Source organism: Oryzias latipes, chromosome 18 (genome assembly GCF_002234675.1).
Source record: "Oryzias latipes chromosome 18, ASM223467v1".
NCBI classification, from domain to species: Eukaryota; Metazoa; Chordata; class Actinopteri; order Beloniformes; family Adrianichthyidae; genus Oryzias; species Oryzias latipes.
Window position 1 is genome coordinate 21698246 of NC_019876.2, and position 16897 is coordinate 21715142.

Here is a 16897-nt window from a genome sequence, read left to right on the forward strand (position 1 = left end):
CAAATTCTTGTATAATCACAACTTTTCAGGTCATTGTTTTCTTATTGAAAGATAGAACTGAGACAATCATATTATGGTGATTAAAGTGTGTAAGCAAATGATAATTACATAACCCTAACATCCCTCCCTTTTTATCATTTCAAACACGTCATAAGTAAACACAGATAAATGGCAGGTACAAATGTGAAACATGGTTATTTAATCATAAGAACGAGGCATCAAAACATCATTTCACCACTTGTTTGTGACATTTTCAGTGAAAGATTCAAACGATGCCTTTGAAGCAGGAGAATTCACATGGGGAGGGGTCCTCTTCAGGTTGTTGGACAAGCTGGTAACGGATGATGGCCTTTGTGATCATGGACATGACACAAGGCAGAGCACATGTTGTAAAAAGACTAAACATGCACAAAACGACGAGTATAGGTGTCAATAACCTGATGTAAGCCAGGACCAGATGTCAAAGGTGGGACTGGCACCAGGAGTTGCACACTTAACATAAGCTTGCAGCTCCGTTAAGTCGTGTAGTACGGTAGAAATGTCCTGTCCATCACTGGTGCTGTCCGGGATGAAAGTGCAGCAGGTGTCTCCATCCATTTTGCACATGCCTCCCGATGATGCAGTTAGGAGTTTGAGCACGAGTTGGTTTTGCAGTACCACAGTTCTTATGGCCGACATCTCTGCTGCTGATGCATTAGAAAACTTGTAGGTGGTGTTAAGGAGTCTCAGCAATGCGTATTTGTTGATCTCGATGAGGTCTCTTACTTCTGCTACTCCGATCCATGGAAAAAGTGATTGTCCGAATTTTGGTCCTCCACCCCAGATGCGGAACTCCCATGGGACTCCAGTATTGGGAGTCATTTGTAGGGTGATCATGTTGAACTCTGACGCAAAATTTTTCCGTCGTTACGGACAGTTATTCATGAAGATGTGTCTCCGTTAGATCGGTTGTAGCCAGGATGTGTGCTAAGATCATACAGATCCCATGACCTGCGGGCTAGGTTGGTACCGCCTTTTCCTGGTTTCTCCATTGCTAGGAAAGTCAGGGCAACAAGAAGACATGCTACAGTCACAGCGCAGCTCTGCATCCACTTGCTGCGGTCTCACAGCAGTGGGCCTTCCATGCTGCTAGGTTGCAGAGTCACTTCAAAGATCCAAGTTCTAGTGGATGTTGGGTTCGGCTGGTTTCTTTGCTGACGATTGAGACGAACCACCACTAAAAGACGGAACCCTTTTGTAGTCAGACTTCACCACAACAGCCTTCTGTAGGGCTCTGGTGCACGCTGCAACTTACAGTGACTGAGATGTATCCAGCTGGGGCGTTCAGCTATCCTTATTGCCATGGGTGTTTTTAGGAGGACTTGGTATGGTCCTTCCCACCGTGGGGTGGTCCAGTTCTTCCTCTTTAGGACCTTGATCAGGGATGCTCACACTTTTTTGGCATGTGAGCTACTTTTGAGTCGACAATGTCTTGAAGATCTACCTGTGTGCGTATATATATTTTATTTTATATATATATTTATTTTATATATATATATAAAAACGCCCCTCTCACCCTCCGCGGGTGGTTTCTCCTCCAAGCTCGGGTCCTCTACCAGAGGCCTGGGAGCTTGAGGGTCCTACGCAGTATCTTAGCTGTTCCTAGCACTGCGCTTTTCTGGACTGAGAGGTCTGAGGTCTTTCCAGGGATCAGTTGTAGCCACTCCTCCAGCTTGGGGGTTACTGCCCCAAGTGCTCCAATTACCACAGGCACCACTGTCACCTTCACTTTCCAGGCTTTCTCCAGTTCTTCTCTGAGTCCCTGGTATTTCTCCAGTTTCTCATGTTCCTTCTTCCTGATGTTCCCATCGCTTGGCACTGCCACATCCACCACAACAGCTTTCCTCTGTTCTTTATCCACCACTACAATGTCTGGTTGGTTCGCCATTACCATCCTATCAGTCTGGATCTGGAAGTCCCACAGGATCTTTGCCCTCTCATTCTCTACCACCTTCAGAGGTGTTTCCCATTTTGACCTTGGGGTTTCCAGTCCATATTCTGCACACATGTTCCTGTATATTATTCCAGCCACTTGATTGTGGCGCTCCATGTATGCTTTCCCTGCCAGCATCTTACACCCTGCAGTTATGTGCTGGATTGTTTCAGGCGCTTCTTTGCACAGCCTACACCTTGGGTCTTGTCTGGTGTGGTAGATCTGAGCCTCTATTGCTCTGGTGCTCAGGGCTTGTTCCTGGGCTGCCAGGATGAGCGCTTCGGTGCTGTCCTGTAGGCCAGCCCTTTCTAGCCATTGGTAGGACTTCTTGATATCAGCCACTTCAGTTATGGTCCGGTGGTACATCCCATGCAGGGGTTTGTCCTCCCATGAGGATCTGTCCTCCAGCACTGTATCCTCTGTTCTCCATTGCCTGAGATATTCACTGAGCACACTGTCAGTTGGGGCCTTGAGCTTGATGTACTCATGGATCTTGGATGTTTCATCCTGGATAGTGGCTTCTACGCTCACTAGTCCTCGGCCTCCTTCCTTGCGGCTAGCATACAGTCTCAGGGTGGTGAATTTGGGATGGAACCCTCCATGCATGGTGAGGAGCTTTCGTGTTTTAACATCCGTGGTCTGTATCTCTTCCTTTGGCCATCTTATTATTCCTGCAGGGTATCTGATAACGGGCAGTGCGTAGCTGTTTATTGCCCGGGTCTTATTTTTGCCATTGAGCTGGCTTCTCAGGACTTGCCTTACTCGTTGGAGGTATTTAGCTGTTGCAGCTTTCCTTGTTGCCTGCTCCAGGTTGCCATTTGCCTGTGGGATTCCAAGGTACTTGTAACTGTCCTCAATGTCTGCTATTGTTCCTTCTGGGAGTGAGACCCCTCCTGTGTGGATTACCTTGCCTCTCTTTGTCACCATCCGGCTGCATTTCTCGAGCCCGAATGACATCCCAATGTCAGTACTGTAGATCCTGGTGGTGTGGATCAGGGAGTCAATGTCACGCTTGCTCTTAGCATATAGCTTGATATTATCCATGTAGAGGAGGTGACTGATGTTGGCCCCATTTCTGAGTCGGTATCCATAGCCAGTCTTGTTGATTATTTGGCTGAGGGGGTTCAGACCTATGCAGAACAGCAGTGGGGACAGAGCATCACCTTGGTATATCCCACATTTGATGGACACTTGTGCAAGTGGCTTCCCATTGGCTTCAAGGGTGGTTTTCCACAGCTTCATTGAGTTTCCTATGAAGGCTCTTAGAGTCCTGTTGATGTTGTACTTCTCCAAGCATTCAGTGATCCATGTGTGTGGCATTGAGTCATAGGCCGTCTTGTAATCAATCCAGGCTGTGCACAGGTTGGTGTGTCGTGACTTGCATATATATATATATATATATATATATATATATATATATATATATATATATATATATATATATATATATATATATATATATATATATTACTATTAATAAGTAGCATTTACTATTTACTAAAATTTACTATTTACTAAACAACAATGTACAAATAAACATGTAACTCTTACTGAAAGATAGAACTGAGCCAATCATACTATAGTGATTTAAAGTGTGTAAGCAAATGATAATTACATAACCCTAACAAAAGTAAAACATGTCCAACACAAGAGGCCTTCAGCTCTCAGCTGTTGGACAGGACAAGTTTAAAAAAGAAAAAAGCCCAGATATGGATGATCATGATGCAGAATTAGAGCAGTCAACTTCTAAATGCAGGTTCAATTTATGCTCCGCCCCCCCTCCCATGTGTGTTAAAGTGTTTTTGGGCAATATATTCCTCCCGGTTACCTGGATGGTCCCTTGCATGGGAGCTCTGCCTCCATCAGCGTATGAATGTAGACATGGGACTGTTTATACACAGAGTTTCAACTCCCTTCACTGGCTCTTCAAAGCCTCCTTTAGTGTTTCATTAAAAACATTGTGGTGGAATCTCCCATTTGTTAGAACAACTGGAAGTGACGGTTGGGAGTGAAATGAGTACTCGAATACTCTGATCATAAAAATCTGTTCTCAAAAATATCAGTACGTCTGAGATAGCTGATTTGCGATCTTTATATATTTGATGGAGTTTAGTAAAAAATACAATTCAGGTCATGTAATTATCGCTCTAAAATGAAGAATAATGTTGGATTTTTAAAACATAAATTAAACAAACTGCATGCGTTACTGTGACGGAAAGTAATATCGATCTGGAACATAAAGTGTCGGTGAAGGTTCTTATTTTTGAATTATTTTCAGTATCTAATGTTTTTTGCAGATGAAAACAAGAGAGTGAAGGTCAGTTTAGTGACATAACTCCTTAAAGAAAATAGTTTTAAACAAATTAAAACAATAATAAATAGATTAGAATAAAAATATAGCATAGAAAAATAGATTACAAATATATGATGAATATGAACCAGCTCTTTTTACCCTCAATTTTGTCTCTTTGACTGAAGGAATTTTCATTTTTAATCATTTAAAAAAAATTCATACTTTCTTTCTTTTTTTCTTTTTTTAGCATTGATTATTTTTATTTACCAGTATTTCCGGACTATAAAGCGCACCTGATTATAAGCCGCATGTATTACATTTTTAAAGGATGAACCATTTTGTACATACATAAGCCACATCTGTCTATAAGCCGCATGTGCCCACATTAAAACATGTGTTGTAGAATGAGGATGTGTATGTGCTGATACACATCCGCGCACGTCTGTGTAAGAAAGAGGAGGGAGCTATGAAGGTAAATATGCTCCAAAAAGAACGCACTTGTAGATTTGACCTGAGGCGCTGGGTGACGGCTGGAGGCGGAGGAAGGAGAGGTGAGGATCCCGCTGACCGACGGCAGAGCACAGAGGTCGCGCAGACCCAGCCGTTGCCCAGCGCCTGGGTCAGCGACAGCCGCGGGGAACGCGTTGATCTAATCTAATATATTTTTTCAAATGTTAATACATATTAAATATAATAAAGGTGCTCAATAACCCTGGCCCTGTTGTCCTGCTACAACAAAGATGATTTTCCTGCTGACGGTCCGTTGGCAGCCTTCTCGCTACGTGTCTGCATTAAAGCATGAAGAGATAATTTCTCATTCAAATGCAGGAAAAAACAGACTTTTTTCTTTAGTTCACTCTCTGTGTTAATACAAAATGATTGAGAGACTTTTGTCACATTTGAACGTTTATCAGAAGAGTTATTGAAGCAGGAAGTCCGAATCTGTGAGGATCTTTCTAACTTTACCAAGTTCTCTGAGTCCTGCACTCTGATTGGTTGACTCCGCCTCCTCCAACCCTCCCTCCCCCCTCGTTCCATTTTCGGACACAGATCCTTTTTGACACAAGTTTCTCGCAAGGAATGTGTCAGAATTCAGAACGCGGTTGTAGCGCACCTGTGCTTTGCGCCAGCAGATTCGAGCACACGCAGAAGCAAATTTGAGCAGTTGTAATCACAGAGTTGAAGTTGTAACTCTAAATGAACACATGCAAATGGGAATTTGTCAGTTCACAGCAGAAGATTTTTACACACAGATGCAGATTTTTGGTAAGCAAGTTCTCACATTCTATATTACAAGTTCTCAAGTGCAAAAATGCGTTCTTTTAGGAGCATATTTACCTTCCTAGAGAGCGCTCTCACTCACTCTCGCTCTGTTCGCGCTCCTTCCTCTTACACACTTAGCTCACTGACACACATACTCATTCTATAACACCTATGCAGTTATTTCATTAGTTAGTAGTTAGTTGTTACTGGTATTTGTTAATAATGAATAGTGCGTTGTAATTATTACTTGTACCGGTATTCATTTGCCATAAACCGCGACACCGCAACTCCTGCTGCTTCATCACCGCGGTGATCAAAAATCCGGCACCGTCACAGCTCTATTCCAAACAGTGCCTGTGATGCGGCAGTAACACAGCAGCAATGTGTTAGTAACAGCACTAACAGGGCTGGTTAAAAAAACATACCGGTAAAAGTCACCGAGAGCAGCAGTAACTTATAGACGGGACTCCTGTGCACTGAAACCATGCAAGTCTTCCTCCTCAGTGTCGGATTGGAATAGCGTCAGATATTCTTCGCCACTCTCTCAGTGTCTCCTTCGTTGTCGCTGTCAGTGTCACTCTCATCCTTAGGCAAATTCCATCCTGAGCTTGCGCTGTCCTCTCCGTCACGCAGCAGACCGGCTTTTCCAAACCCGTTGGTGATGGTGGATATTTTCACACTGCTTTTAACGATTGCTTTTAATTTGAAAGCTGCATCAAATGCATTTCTTCTTGCATTTTCCATGATGAGGGTCTGTTGGTGCTATGCATTCACAAAGCAGGCATTTACATTAAACTTGCGTCTTCATCGACACATATAACGTATTCCCGCTGTCTCACTCTTACCCTTTCTGCTCAAGCGCCCCTAGTGTTCGGTAGAAAAAATGCATGAAAAAAGAAAAAAATGCATAAATTAGCCGCATCATTGAATAAGCCGCAAGGTTGAAAGCGAGTGAAGTATATCTGCTGACATTACGCTAAATCAACTGGCCTGTGTAATCTGTGAATCCTCTGGAGCAAATTATTCATAAAAGGTTTGATTTACTTTAAGATCTGTGTGTTTAAAAAAAGAGAGAGATATGGAGATTTAAAGCACATATTATTTTATGCTTCCTCCCAACGCACTGGCCCCTGTTAAAAGCTTAGGGAGGTGGCGGCCATTTCTTCCAAGATAAACTGTTCAAACAATATATGATTGTATTTGGAAAAGAAAACCACATGTTAATTCCCACAATTTCAATATTCTGCAGGTCTAACAGCTTTCATTCAAGTATGTTTGATGCTAGGACACCAGATAAACAAACGGTCTATTTCACATCTTCGGCCACTTAGATGAAGGCATTTGTATCTTTAATCTCTAGTCTTTTGATCTGTTTCTTCTGAACTGTGTTTTTTAACCAGCTTTATTCAAAAAGTTGCAAAGCTTTTTAATAATCCAAATATGGCATTTCCTCATTGGATGGCTGAGAACCTTCTTCTTTCTTTGTGTAGAATATCGTCATTTGTTATGATGTTGACAGTGTTTGTGGTTTTTCTTGCTCTTTGTGTAATGATCAGGTTATTCCTGACACGGAACCAGGTCGGGTTGGGCCAAAGGGTGAGCCAGGTATACCGGGATCACCAGGACTCAAAGGCGAAAGAGGACCACAAGGTAAACGCTGCAGCTCTGAGGACCAGCTCAATCTGTTATAAATGAGGAGTACTGGTCGCCATGGCGACATGTTTCAGAATTTATCCTGTGAGCTGCAGCCTGAACAGCTTCTAACCAAAAGAAAAATAAACAAAAATGAAAAGAAATAGTTGGAAATGTTGTTGTTCATTGCAAAAGCTTTTGCTTCATTGACCCTCCGTTTTTCTCCAGGTTTCACCGGACCTCCAGGAGAACCGGGGCGCCCAGCTACAGGAGGCAGAGGTGTGCCTGGAACTCCGGGGTATCCAGGAGAGAAGGGTCAAAAAGGAAGACCTGGGGATCCAGGGATCTCTTTGCCGGGCCCACCAGGACGTCAAGGAGGTCCTGGGCTTCCTGGTCCACCAGGGCCACCTGGACCTCAAGGTTTTTCCACACCTGGACAGAGCTGCATTCCTGGGCCACCTGGGCTTCCTGGAACCTTAGGAGACAGGGGTTTCCAAGGGGAGCAGGGTCAGAAAGGTGAGGTTTCCTTCTTGGAAGAGTTCGGACTGCAAGCAGCCTTGTGACTCTGGTCTCCTGCTGGTGTTTCAGGTGAGAAGGGGGAGACCTGTGTGAACTGCTTTGGGGTCACCAACGGCATCCCTGGGCCCCCGGGACCTCCCGGACAGCCTGGATTTCCTGGTAAGCTCATAAGTGTGACAGTTCTGCTGATGCCCGTGGTGATCAATGTGTGCCATGACAATCCTTCAATTCGTTTTATCAAAAAAATCAGAAAGCAGAGAAAGAAAGGTTTTTTTTTTTCCTGAAAGACGTTGATTTGTCATGGTTATTTATTCATTTATTTATTTGCTTGTTTGGTTGTGAAAGATTGTTTTTCGTCCTTTTAAGACATTGCTTATTAAAATCTCACATCTTTTGATCTATTCTAAAAGCATTTCCAGTGGTCTTTTGGTTATGATTACGCCTTTTTTAGCCAAAATCTAAGAACCTGTGTCATTCTCTCTAGGACATAGTTTCTGCAGAGCGGCAGTAGTTCATTAGAAATTTCCCATGATTTTTGTGAGGTTTTAGCAAAAAATGTTTCCCAAGACGTTGTCTCTCTGAAGAAGATGTTGATAAAGGGTAACATCTGTTGTTCTGTCAGGATCGCCTGGCCCTCAAGGATTCAAGGGGGATAGAGGATTCCCAGGCCCAGCTGGTCCCGTCGGACCTCCTGTGAGTGATTTTGTTTTCTAGTACTGAAGAACTTCAGTTTAGAGGATTCTGTGATTCACTGACCTTTAATTACAAATCCCTCCTCTAAGGAAAAGGGGGGCGGTCTTTCAGAACAACCATCTCTTTCTCCATCACAAAGGATGCAGATCTTTTTTTAAGACACATTTGTTAACAAATGACAGAAATGGCTGATAATTCCTGCGCTTGGTGACTCTCAGCGTTTTGGAACACATTTCGCTCCAGTTTCATGGAAACTTACTGGCTGAGTTTCCCTCTTTCTTCCAGGGAAATCCTGGTCCTCAGGGGCCTCAAGGTTTCCGTGGGGACAAGGGAGATCCAGGGGAAGTTGTCGCCGTTTCAGGTCTGAAGGGAGAGAAAGGGGACACCGGCTTTCCTGGGTTGCCCGGTCCATCTGGTTTGGACGGTCGACCCGGTCAGGATGGACAACCTGGACCTCCTGGGCCCAAAGGAGTCCCTGTTAGTTGCTTTGAGTTGTTTACAACCCACATTTTGTGTCCTATCTGACATGTCTGACCCCCGCATGCAGGGTTCTTCACGGACGAAAGGAGAGCCAGGGCCACCTGGTGAACCAGGTATACCTGGCATCCCTGGAGACAGAGGTCCTCCTGGTTCCCCTGGTTATGGACCTCCAGGACCACAAGGAGAGAAAGGTGTACAGGGTGTGTCTGGAAGAACAGGACCATCTGGACCTCCAGGTAAAAAGATACATGTAGATCTAGTCTGTGAGTGTAGATGAGGGTTGGTTTGCATGGTCATGGTTGATCAGAGCTGGTTCTGTGGGCTCACCTTAAAATTACCGTGCCGTCCAATGTGGTCTCATAGGTCCTAAAGGTGAACCGGGTCTAGCAGTGGCCGAGAAAGGTTTACCAGGACCCAGAGGACAGGATGGTGACCCAGGACGTCCAGGTCCATCAGGTATACAGTCTTCACAACAGAGCAGGTTCCTGTTCAGGTCAACCATGATAACACTGTTCTGCCTCCATCAGGTTCCCCAGGTCAGCCTGGACAGCCAGGTTTCCCTGGTTTACCAGGTGTGAAGGGTGATCCTGGAGTCCCAGGAAGTGGACTGCCTGGTCTTCCTGGACCTAAAGGTTATCTGCTCACTTATATCTTTTACCTCTGCTTTTCAACCATCCTTTTCTGTTTTTCTTCTCCATATCTTTATGTCTAATCACAACCTCCATTTGGACTTTCTCAATTTACCCATTTCTGCTTCAGGATTCCCAGGTATTGCAGGTCAGCCAGGTGCACCTGCTGAACCAGGGAGACCTGGAGTAGATGGATTTCCTGGCCAGCCAGGGCTCCCTGGACCCAAGGTGGGATCATGTGTAAAAGTTTAATGGATGCAGTGGCAAAAACAAATCTAAGTTTGTTTGTGTTTGTGGTAGGGGGAGCCTGGTTTTGGACTTCCTGGGCCTCCAGGTCAACCAGGATTACAAGGACAAAAGGGTTTTCCTGGACCAAAGGGAGATCCTGGTTTTCCTGGAAGTCCTGGCCAGCCAGGACGTTCTGGATTCGATGGAACTCCAGGTCCCAAAGGTAATCTTGAGGCTGGAAGGAAACCTTTGGCATTCATTTAAACCTTTTCAGGAGAATAATTAAGATCCAGTCAGTAATCTGACAGAGGTGTGAGTTACGTTTGTCCTTGTTCAGGTGAGCCTGGAACACCCGGTAATCCTGGACCTCGGGGACCACCTGGATCCCCATCTTCTGGTCTCCCTGGGCCCATAGGTCCTCCTGGATTTCCTGGTTCACCAGGATCACCTGGTAGGTCATTGAGAGCTGTTGTATTCAAAAAAGGCGGCAGACTGCTGCAGTTTTGAATGTGCATAAGGCTGTCCTTCAGCATATTTGTGTTGTCATTACATACCTGATGGGCCGGCAGTGCAAATCTTGTCATATATTTCCAGCCAGGCACAAAGCCCAATTTTTAATTTCTCCTTTATGATCAATTTTCAAACGGTTGGCACTTCCTTGAATTAAAGGGGACGCCATCCATATGTTACTACCAAATAAATGTCACTGATTGGTCAAAGTGCAACTTAGTTTAACACACGTTGGCCACACGTTTGTACTTAGAGCCTGACAACAGTCGTAGAAACTTGCGTATCTATACATAAATACGAGAGGTTTTATGTGTAGAAAAGCCCAACATTCGCTTTACAGTGTTAATCAGCTAAAAAAAATCTCAAAATAACAATGATAAATATATTTAAATGGAATTAGAAAGAAAATCAAGGAGTTATATTGTAAAAGGTGTTTTAACTGGACTATGTGACCCATATCAGAAATCAGTCTTTGCTGAGCTGCTTATACCAGAAGTTCTACCCCATGTTTAGTAAAGTGACAAGCTCTTGATATTTACACAGCCAAAGATCTGAAGCCCAATAAGAGCCTGGACCATCTCCATCGTGATGTCTGATTATACTTTAGACTTCTTTTGCTCTAAATTACCAAAGGAAGCAAAGGTGTTCTTATGCTCATGACTGAAATTATGAAAATGAAATTAAAACTGGTGTTGTTAAGAGCGTCAGCATTTAAGTGATGCTGTAATCACTGGAACAATTGATCCAGCATGTACACAAAATCCGCTGATAACAAAGTTAGCGTACTACTGCTAAAACTGCAGAGCGTCTTTAGTTCTGTGCTGTCTTTGCATTTAATTGCACTAATCCACTGATGTCTCCCCTGATGATCAGCAGAGACAGCACAGTCCATCATTTTACATAGATTCATTTAACACTTTGCCATCCTTCCATCCAATGTGTCTCCAGCTGTGACCTCACCCCTACCTTTATTATACTGCTCCCTCTGATTCTGTGCAGTTAAATCTTCAAGACTGTTTGGGGTCTATGCATTAGAGAAAATGTGACACTATAACTCCAGACTGAATTCTTCATTTCTTGATGCAGGGTTTCCTGGATCGAAGGGAGCAAAAGGAGACCCCGGTATTCCAGGTAGAGACATGCCAGGTCAACCAGGAGAAAGAGGAAGTCCTGGTTTCCCAGGTAGCCAAGGACCAGTCGGATCTCCAGGACCACCTGGAGGTCCTGGACGCGATGGCTTTCCTGGATCTCCCGGTAAAATATAATACATTGTAGCCCTGAAGCAGCGGTCTTGTTTTTCTTTCTCAATGGACTGAAAAACACTAGGAAGAAAGATTTCTGTAAAAATTCTGTGTGACAACTTTTAAAGCCTTAGTCACACCTGCCCTGACAGGTAGGCTTTCTGCGGACGAAAAATGGGCAAACGCAGGTTGCCCACAAGAAAAATCTAAGTTGTAGATTGCGCTGTAAGCTTGTAGATCCCTCATTTTTTTACACATTTTTTTAAATACGAGCATGCTGCTGGTGGAAGGTTGAAGGGAACATTTAAAAAAACGTCCAAGGGTAATAAGTAAGGTAAGTAGGTGAAATGCTGGCACATCGTGCAGATTCTTTCATGCTTTCAGCCTACCGAATCATCTGCAATGCACAAGAAGTCCATTAGTGCTTTTCAAGGGATAAGTGCGTGCATCTTTTTTTAGAATTTAGGAAATTAGACAATCAAAGTGTTACTGGTGTGAGCGTTCTACAGGAGTCCTATGGGCAGTTATATATAACCTCCACTTCCTGTGCGCCTTAAATTGAGCTGGACAACAGAAGGTTTCATACACCGCTCAGGGTTTTTAAGGAAGTGAAGAAGCAATTAGTTGCCTGAGGACATCTAAGCTATACATCTGGGAACACCTAAGATGGTTGGTTGATTGATTGATTGATTGATTGAACTGTTTGTGTGTGTGTGTGGGGGGGGGGGGGGGGGTTACCTACCCTTTGTCCCCTGAGCTTCACAGCTGGTGCAGGTTCATATCTATTTATTCCTTTATTTGTGGATATGACCTTCAGGAATAGAGATGTGTTATTGTGTTGTTCTGACACATTAACCTGCAGTTTTTAGCTTGTGATGTGTTCCTTACAATTGTTTGACTGTTTCAGGTCAGAAAGGTGACTTGGGTCCCATGGGTCCTCCTGGACCTCCTGGAGGACCAGGGGGTCCAGGAATTCCTGGTGCTCCAGGATTTAAAGGTATTTGCACTCATTCCAAGATTCCTTACATGTGAAAATTTACCAATCTTCTTGCATTTTCAGTTCACGAGTTAGTCTAAACAGGAGTTCTGTGTACAGCAGAGCATGTCCGACCTGAAGAGCCTTAATTCTAACATCTCTTCTAGGCTAGATCTTTCTCAAGGTTCACATCCAACAACAGAAGGAACTCCTAAAAAAATTTTCATCATAGGTGATCCAGGCTTTCCAGGAAGAGATGGTCCACAAGGCCCCATTGGTCCAAAAGGAGACAGGGGAGATCCTGGTATTCCAGGCCCTCCAGGAATCGCCAGGCCACCGGAGAACATTAAAGGAATTAAAGGAGATCCTGGACCACCAGGTATTTTAAGACTTCATGCAAAACTTGTCTGAGATAATTTAGCTGCATCTGCAGTAAAGATGAATTCTGGCCATGTGTTGTCTTCAGGCCTTGCAGGTTTTCCAGGGCAGAAAGGCATCGCTGGACTTCCCGGTGACCCTGGTCTTCCCGGAACAGATGGACGCCCTGGAACACCGGGACCACAAGGTCTGGAACTAACTGCTCTTAGATACATCGACAGAAATATTCAGCTAATGTTTTTTTATAGTTAGATTCTCTTTTTTGCAGGACCTAAGGGAGATTCTGGTTTTCCTGGAAGTCCAGGTAGTCCTGGATTTCCAGGTCCAAAGGGCAACATGGGCGATATGGGAATTCCAGGTTAGTGAGAGGTTTTGTCCTGAAATTCCCTGAGGACAGTTTATAAGTGTGTTTTTGTGTTGTGTTATCATTGTCCAACATGTATCAGTAGCTTAAGGAGGACGCACTGGATTTGTCCAGCTGCTATTCGAACCTCCCTCCATATCTAATGTTCTCCTCAGCTTTAACTTATGATTTTATTTATTTTTTGTTACAACAAGGCTTTAGTTAAAAACTTCGCAGTAAACTACTTTTTTTAAACGTTATTTTCTAACAAACACTTTTCCTGAATTCAGTTCCAAAGCCTCATTCATTAAGAAAGGACAGTCACTTGTTGTGATGTTTTGGAAGCACCAACCTTTTCTGTTTTTCTGGGGTAATTCCTCAGGGCCTTCAGGCCTGAAAGGTCTGCCAGGTATTTCAGGAAGGCCAGGATTACCAGGTCAACCAGGAGCGCCCGGTTTCCCAGGAAGCAAAGGTGAACCCGGCTCTGCTGGCGTTGGACCTGCAGGAATGAAGGGGCAGAAGGTAGCAGATGCTGCAGCTAACATGTCTGAGGTTGGAAAACTCTTTTCTTCATGCTTCAACTTCTCCTGTAGGGTGATCCAGGCCAGCCAGGATTCCCAGGAAATCCAGGATCAAAAGGAAGTTCAGGATTACCTGGACTTCCGGGAGGACCAGGAGGACCAGGTGCTAAGGGGGAGCCAGGTCTGCCAGGATTCATAGGTAATTGTGGATCAGAATAAGGTTTAGAAATGGTTTCAATAAGATCTGAAAATTATTAATGAAACCTGCCTATCACCATTGCCTTCAGTTTCACTTCCTCCAAAAGAACATCTTAGATTTGAAATTGTTGTCTTTTTTTATTGGGATGGAAATTGTTGTCTTTTTTATTAGGAGTTCAACTTAATTGAAAATGTCTAAAAATCTTCACTAATAGACTGTTCTTCTGTCTATTAGGATCTCCAGGACCCACAGGCCCTAAGGGTCTAGATGGGGAACCTGGTATTCCAGGTCCCCTAGGTAGTCCAGGTAGACCGGGAGAGCCAGGTTTGACTGGGCCACCAGGGCTCCGTGGAGAGAAAGGTCAAGCAGGTCGGGATGGAATTCCAGGACCCCCTGGAATCAAAGGAGAGCCAGGTATGTCATAAATTGTCCTCTGTGTGCATTTTTCTTGGATATAATTACTTTAGTTTGATTGGTTTATATTTTCCCCTCCAGGACTTCCAGGTTTTGGTGGTCCTGGTCCTTCTGGGCTCCCAGGTATCCCGGGTGAGTTTGCGCTGCTTCCCTTTGTTTATTGTGAATGTATTTGTTGTTTGTGTTCACTTTTCTTTCTGTTGCTGCCTCTTAAGGCATGAAGGGAGACCTAGGTCCTCCTGGTCCACCTGGTATTCCAGGTTTTCCTGGTCCAAAAGGAGATCCTGGCTTTAATGGTGCCCCAGGTGTTCCTGGTAACCCAGGTAATCCTGGGTCCCCGGGACGTTCTATGCAAGGCCCTAAAGGTCTCCAGGGACTACCCGGACTACCTGGCAGAGAAGGTAAATCCCATTTAGTGTTCATCACCAGCGTCTTGTCTTGTGTTTCTGATTAGGTGTGGGTTGATCTTTAGAGGCTCACAGACTGTCAGAAAAACAAATGTTTACATTTTGAGAGTGATCTATAAAGAAAAGAAAAACAATTGAACACCAGTGGTGTTCGCGAACAACAGCAATTTGATTTGTCACATTGTAGTGGGGCAGAAAGCTTTCTGGAGGGCAGAAAGTTTCCACCGTCCCACATCTGTTAAGCTATGTCCACACCAGGCATTTGATGCACATTCAAGAATGCACTTTTATCCCATGGTGTTTAGACTGGACTGTCACTACCCGATACTAGCGCATGTCCACCACCTACAGTTGAAAGAGGCTTGGTGCGAAATGTCAAAGTAGAGTAAATCTCATGAATCTTGCGCCAGGTTTTTGCTTTCACAGCTCTATTCTGATATCTGAAAGACTTGGTGTCATATAAATCAAACAAACTTGGCACAAACTGCAATTATTTTTTTCTCTTCCATGATCAATTTTCAAACAGTTAGCATTTCCACAAATGTAAAGGGACGCCATCCAAATGTCACTACCAAATCCAAGTCCCTGATTGGTCAAAGTTCAACCGGTTTAACTTTAAACACGCATTCAGTGGCCATGGGTTTTCCACTTTGAGCTCGGAAATGTTTGTAGAAACTTGCATAGCGACGCATGAACACAAACATTTTGAATGTGAATGCCCAAAATACGCATTTATGCTCGTTTACATAGACTTTTCATTGGAAGTGGTTGCTTGAACGTGCGCTGCCGAATGTGATGTGAACGCAGCTTCAGATCAGTGTTTCCCATTCCTGGTTGTCAGGATATACTGTCCTACAAGTTTTCTGTTAAACCTACCTAAACACCGCAGGCTCCTATGACAGACGCTGTAATGTTTCTTTATAGGTTGATGATGAGCTAAATCAGGTGTGTTTTATCTCAGTAGCATTGCTAGTATGCAGAGCAGTGTGCCTCAAAGACCTGAGTTAGGAGACATTGATCTAGATCATAAAAGGTGAGATTGGAAGCAAGACTGAGACTGTGAAAGGTTTTAGCAGTGTCATGGACTCTTTTAACTTTATTCAACATGTGCATGTTAAAGGTGGCACACTTACTTTGAGGTGTAAATATGGACTGCATTTTTTCTGAAGAGATTTTTATTTCCCACCAACATATTTTTTTTCTCTTGACTGCACACAGAGAAATCAGCTCTCACATTCTAAACTCTCGGCTGATTTTTCTGATTCTTTTCAATTGGTTTTCACTCGTGCATTGATCTTAATTATTTATTATGTCTTTTGGACAGTTATTGTCTTTCCAATTTGGATAAAGTCTGTCCCAAGAAGACTAGACTTGCACCTGTCACTAAGGTATCTCCTTGGATAAATGACAGTATTCACCATCTAAAACAGTCTTGCAGAAAAGCTGAACACTTATGGAAGAGAACTCACCTACATGTTAATCTCCTGTACCGCTTTGAGTTTCTTTCAACAGTGCTGTTAGTGATGCGAGGGCTCCATACTTTTCCAATCTCATTTCTAAAAGCAGGGGTAATCCTAAGGTGCTATTTAACACCATTAATTATATTGTTATGCCTAGTCCACCTGCTGGTCCCATCCATTCCAATGGGGATTGTGAAAGTTTTTTATCCTTTTTTATTGAAAAAGTCAGATCTGTGGGAAGCTCTCTATGCAATGCACCTGTTACTGATCTGTTACTGTTACTAATCCAGCTGCACTGGCTCCCCATCCGTTTCCAACTGCATTTTGAAATCCTGGTTTTAACATACAGAGCTCTTTACAACCAAGCACCAGTCTATATAAGACACCTTGTGCAACCATCCACTCCCAGCAGGTCCCTGAGATCAGGTGACCAGGGTCTGCTTGCTGTTAGGAGAACCTGGTTAATACTAAAGGTGATGGAGCCTTTGCAGCAGTGGCTTCATCCCTCTGGAACTCCCTTCCTCTCAGCCTCAGATCTATAGACTCAGTGTTTTCTTTTAATAAGCAGCTAAAAACAAACCCTTTTTAAAATAGCTATTTTCTGATTCTGTTTTTATACTAAGTGTTTTACTCTGTTTTATTGGGAAGCACTTTGTGATTTTTTATCTTGAAAGGTGCTATATAAAAAAAGTTTATTATTATTATTATTACTGATTGCCTGGGATCCACAGGTGCAACG

General features: G+C 43.7%; 1 protein-coding gene across 2 annotated transcripts in view; it reads left to right on the top strand.

Annotated features, from left to right (window-relative positions):
- Positions 1-16897, top strand: part of col4a5 (collagen type IV alpha 5 chain) — a 62530-nt gene that overhangs the window by 39348 nt on the left and 6285 nt on the right. For both annotated transcript variants that reach the window (XM_011487662.3, XM_011487663.3), the window contains exons 19-39: positions 7085-7178; positions 7389-7676; positions 7749-7838; positions 8302-8372; positions 8658-8849; positions 8920-9088; positions 9216-9308; positions 9380-9484; positions 9612-9709; positions 9782-9932; positions 10047-10160; positions 11306-11473; positions 12368-12457; positions 12669-12815; positions 12903-13001; positions 13083-13172; positions 13540-13679; positions 13751-13877; positions 14112-14291; positions 14373-14423; positions 14507-14692. In XM_011487662.3, the coding sequence (XP_011485964.1) occupies positions 7085-7178; positions 7389-7676; positions 7749-7838; positions 8302-8372; positions 8658-8849; positions 8920-9088; positions 9216-9308; positions 9380-9484; positions 9612-9709; positions 9782-9932; positions 10047-10160; positions 11306-11473; positions 12368-12457; positions 12669-12815; positions 12903-13001; positions 13083-13172; positions 13540-13679; positions 13751-13877; positions 14112-14291; positions 14373-14423; positions 14507-14692 (2743 nt within the window). The remainder of the gene's footprint in view (positions 1-7084; positions 7179-7388; positions 7677-7748; positions 7839-8301; positions 8373-8657; positions 8850-8919; positions 9089-9215; positions 9309-9379; positions 9485-9611; positions 9710-9781; positions 9933-10046; positions 10161-11305; positions 11474-12367; positions 12458-12668; positions 12816-12902; positions 13002-13082; positions 13173-13539; positions 13680-13750; positions 13878-14111; positions 14292-14372; positions 14424-14506; positions 14693-16897) is intronic.